The sequence below is a fragment of the Crotalus tigris genome, unplaced genomic scaffold (assembly GCF_016545835.1).
Source record: "Crotalus tigris isolate CLP2741 ecotype Arizona unplaced genomic scaffold, ASM1654583v1 scf7180000018084.670488, whole genome shotgun sequence".
NCBI lineage: Eukaryota > Metazoa > Chordata > Lepidosauria > Squamata > Viperidae > Crotalus > Crotalus tigris.
The window spans coordinates 346333-351478 of record NW_024096815.1 but is presented as its reverse complement, the minus strand read 5'-3'; the positions used below and the strand labels follow the sequence as shown (position 1 = coordinate 351478).

Here is a 5146-nt window from a genome sequence, read left to right as displayed (position 1 = left end):
AGAATGGCAGAAAATCCCCCAATCCAGTTTGTTGCATCATTCCCCAAAAAATTCAAGGGTGTAATTGCTGCCAAAGGTGCTTCAACAAAGTACTGAGTGGTCTGAATACTTATTCTAATGTGATAAATTTCAGTTTTTTATTTTTAATAAATTTACATACATTTCTACAATTCTGTTTTTACTTTGTCATTATGGGGTACTGAGTATAGATTAATGAAGAAAAAAATGAATTTCAACAACTGTAAAATCAGGCTGCAACATAACAAAACTGACAAAAGTGAAGGGGGTCTGAATACATTCTGAATGCACTGTATACCAGATTCACACTCAAGCCACTACCTACCCTCCTATATGCATGGACATATTCATTCTAAAGTCATAAAAAGATTTGTTACTGGGATTCACGTATTAGGAAAAAAAGCAATTGAAAGAAATAATACATAGTATTATGCTAAAAGTAAAATGGTCAAATGTCCTTACCAAAGGAATTATAATATACTGGTAAAATTTCCCTATGTATATTGCACCAAAATGTTTTTAAGACGACGGCACCATTTCTCAGTCAGTCATGCAGGTTTGCTTCTTTGAATTATACTTTATTACATAACACAGTTCTCAAAATCCCATACCCAGTGTCACAGAAGAGTCCTGCGCACAATGTTTTCTGAAACAGAGGCAACACACTGCCATTCTAATTGGAGACATGTTATTAATAAAAAGGTTGATTTCATGATTATTGTTCCAACAGATAAATATGAAGCTTGTATCATGGGACCAAGATAGGGCTATTTTTTCTTATATTTCGTATATTCTTGCTGACTACACCTTGCAATTTAACATAGAATATAATATTCCAAGAACCATCACAGAATGGAAGAGAAGTTTATATGGAAGCCCTTCTCTATAAGCCCAAAATAAATTAACAAAAATGGAACAGCAGCATTTGATACACTTAACCTCCGATTTCAATCTTGAGAGAAAAATTTCCCAAGCATCAACCTGAATAAAAACTGACCTTTTCCACACTTGCAGGTCTTTTTTGATAGTCATTAGTTTCTAAACTCCACAATATTCATATAAAAAGGTAGATTACAGAATAGAAGAAAAGCGCACAAACCAGCATTTCATAGTCACTCCAGCTGTATCTCCAATGCATTGTGAAACAGATATCCCTACCCTTGAATAAAGAAACATTACTTCCAACAAGTTCCTTTAAGTTGTTATTGATTGGCTGCCTCACAAGCATCTATCCAATCACTGTAAACATCCACTGGTTCCGAAAGATCTTTAAGATCAAAGGTGAAGGATAATAATATATTAATGTATCTTCTACACCAGAAAAAATATCTGAATTCAGAGTGAATATGCAAAACTAATATTTCTATTATGACTGTACAGACACCATAGAGCAAAGGAAAATATACAATTGTGCTTAATAGGATCTTGATCAAGGTTCATTTACAGTGTCTTAGTACTGGGTAAGACAGAACATTCAAATTTCAAGAATCAGTTAAAGTATTTATCCTAAAATAAAAACTGGAAGTGCAAAAACAAGTTCAGATTTACACAGCAAAACAAAATCAGATGTTACCAAATACAATAAAACCTCAGTTTAATGTGCCTCAATGTATTTAGTTATCCCAGAGAACTTCTTTGTTCATCCTTTCCACTATCATTTAATGGACTAATATCAATTAATTTAAGGCTCAAACAAGAGTTTATTGTAAATGTTACCATTTATGCCAATTACATGTCTTGATGCAAGTGGATTTAACATATACTTGTATTTAATACACAATCCTCATCTTGAATGTTTGATTAAATTGAGGCTAAAATCCAAATATTTTTCTTAATTGTAGAGAACAGCTAGGACAGAGCAGAGCAATTATTTGATACTTGAAATAAATAAATGAGTAAAGGATACAAGTGATAGGGGTCTGAAATTCTTCCAGACATACAGTACAGGATATCACTCCAGTATTCCGAGCTCTTTCCCTGGAACAAAGAATCAAAACTGCAATTAAATAGTATTATTAGTCTAAATCAATCCACTAGAATTCTGATTGCAGAATACAATGCAATTAGGTCTTATGTGTTAGATATAAGCATACCAACTAAAAATACTATTAATACTAATTAGATTACTATTAACACCCCAAACTTTCTCAATTTCACAACTGCCCTATCTAGAAAAATATGTTTTGGTTTCCAAAATCTTTTTTTCTGGAGACCTAGAGCCCCAACAACTATCATATCCAATTCTGTTTGCCATCAAACAGGGAAACTGTGTTCTCCCATCACTTATATAAACAGCTTACATTTTAACATCACAGGATTTCTCGTGGTTACAAAAAGGACATGTAAATTGGGTCTCAAGTGTTCCTGTCATCTTTTTTTTGGGTGGAGGCTTCCGCTTTGACTTCCTACGACCCATCTTTGCCTGCAGCAAAAAGAAACAAATGATTAAGAAGGATTTGGGGGGGAAAGTGGGGGAAATTCATTAAAAAATTCTATCTAGTCCCAATATTTGTAAAGATTAAAGATGTAAATCTTAGCAGACAGTTTTGCACAGTTTATTGTTACTGGATAATTATGTTAAGATTCATCATCTGCAACAGGTAGAACATAGAGCAAAGAAAAGATGCATCACCAAAGATGGAACCTGCTGAGGCCCAGTAGAATTCCGTGATCATTATAAACTGAAGGCAGTTTCCTGCTATTCTGAAGGTGATACTCTGTATTGTCAGATCTAAAATAGACATTTAGATTATATGTGACTGCTATTAACAATGTTGTAATGATTGTGGTATTATAGTAATGCTGCATATTAGCAATTACTATATTACTAATTACTAATTACTAATTACTATTAGTGCTAGGTAGTTTATTGTATACTGCAGCAGCTCCCAACCTTTTCTATATCCAGCACCCCTAAAACGTTTCTGATATATTTTCTCACCCCTTACAAAAGCTCGAAATAATGGCAATGAATTATGCATATACACTATAATTTTGAAAACCCAAGTTTTCACATCCCCTGGAATATCATCTCGCGCCCTTGGTATACTGCTTTAGTAAGCTGCTTAGATCATTTTTTTTACACTTCAGTGCCATAAAAGCAAATGTAAGGCTCCACCCACTTATGGTCCTAAACAAATACAAAATAGTAAGAATGGCCTCTTAGGTACCAATCCCTGTGATACAATTTTTGGAGAACCGTTTTCAGATTATTGGTTGGTCCTAAAAAATAACAATTTCTCGGTGAATCGTGTAAAGCTTTCTGTCGCTTTGCGCCCTTCCCCCCTCTCTCCACATCCTCATGGGCCAACAGTGAGAGGGAGAGGGAGAGGGAGAGGGAGGGAGGGAGGGAGAGAGAGAGAGAGAGAGAGAGAGAGAGAGAGAGAGAGAGAGAGAGAGAGAGAGAGAGAGAGAGACCCTTTCCTTCTTCCAGCACGGGTGCCAATCCCGGCTCAAAACATCGCCACTTACACAGAAAAACCGCGCGGCTGTCACCTCCGACCTGGTTAGATAACTCCCTCAGACCGCGTTTCCAACGGAGACCAGCGCTTCCGGCGTTGAGGCCGGAAACGGATATTATCGTCGGACACAGTAGAGAGGACAGAAAATGTAGAGTAGACGCACGATAGCTTTAAGGTACAAACTTCCGGGTTCCCCTTGCGTAGAGAAAGGGTTTGGCGCTGCTCGGTATCAAACCCGGTTTTTGCTAATGCCAGCAATACAGATTTGGCGCTGCTATTCTTCCCAGGGCAATCCATCTGGAAAACTGCTTGATACGATTGTTCTTCAACCCAGAATTTCTGCGACAGAAAAAAAGTATTCCAGACTTCCGTAGCAAAAAAAAAAAAAGAAAATATTTGTTATAGGAGATTCAGTTCTTAAGGGAGCAGAAACTATAGTCTTCAGATCAGGCTCCCTAGACCATGGTCTGCATTACCTAGATCAAGGGTAGGCAACCTTGGCTCTTTTATGACTCGTGGACTTCAACTCCCAGAATTCCTGAGCCAGCTCGAGTCATAAAAGAGTCAAGGTTGCCTAACTCTGACCTAGATGAAGGGCTACTGGCAAGGGATGGACTGCACCTCACAAGAACGGGAATGAATATGTTTGGAAAATGAGCATCTTATCAAAATGGCCTTAAAGTGAAATTGAGGGGGGTGGCAATCTTGACAACCTTTAGAGCAGACATGTCAAACTTGTGATGTCACATGATGTCGCGCAATGTATCGGAGCTTTTTCCACCATTACTGTCAATGGGGTGGTGTGGCTCCAGTATGATGAAACCGGCATGTGGGCCGGCAGTTTGACACCCCCCCCCCGCTTTAGAACCTAATTCTAAATAAAAACCACTAGAAAACAATATTGGACTTCAGTAAGGCATTTGATAAAGTAGACCACAGCCTACTACTTGATAAGATAGAAAAATGTGGGTTAGACAGCATCATCACCAGATGGATTCGTAGCTGGCTGACCGGCCGTACTCAGTGTGTGGTCCTCAATGCTGCATCTACATGGAGGGAAGTGTGTAGTGGGGTGGCCCAGGGCTCTGTTCTAGACCCAGTGCTCTTCAACATCTTCATCAATGATTTGGGCAAGGGGATAGATGGGGAGCTCATCAAATTTACAATGCCTTGGTAAGGCCACACTTGGAATACTGCATCCAGTTTTGGTCACTATGATGAAAAAAAGATGTTGAGACTCTAGAAAGAGTACAGAGAAGAGCAACAAAGATGATTAGGCTAAAATATATAAGGAACGGTTGCTGGAATTGGGAATGTCTAGTTTAATGAAGAGAAGGGGGACATGATAGCAGTGTTCCAATATCTCAAGGGCTTCCACATAGAAGAGGGAGTCAAGCTATTCTCCAAAGCACCTGAAGGCAGGACAAGAAGCAATGGATGGAAACTAACCAAAGAGAGAAGCAACCGAGAACTAAGGAGAAATTTTCTGACAGAACAATTAATCAGTGGAACAACCTGACTCCAGAAGCTGTGAATGCTCCAACACCGAAAGTGTTTAAGAAGAGATTGGACAGTCATTTGTCTGAAATGGTATAAGGTTTCCTGCCTGAGAAGGGGGTTGAAGTAGATGACCTCCAAGATCCCTTCCAACTTTATAAATAATTGTT

At 38.2% G+C, this 5146-nt stretch overlaps 1 protein-coding gene across 1 annotated transcript; it reads right to left on the bottom strand.

Moving 5' to 3' along the window:
* Positions 1–580: 580 nt before the first annotated feature.
* On the bottom strand, positions 581–3608 carry ELOF1 (elongation factor 1 homolog). Its single transcript, XM_039347527.1, has 4 exons — positions 3490–3608; positions 2319–2440; positions 1925–1995; positions 581–1285 (listed from the first exon to the last, which is right to left on the bottom strand). The coding sequence occupies exons 2-4, from the start codon at positions 2432–2434 to the stop codon at positions 1221–1223; spliced, it is 252 nt and encodes an 83-aa protein (XP_039203461.1). The 5' UTR covers positions 2435–2440; positions 3490–3608; the 3' UTR covers positions 581–1220.
* Between the last annotated feature and the right edge of the window lie 1538 nt (positions 3609–5146).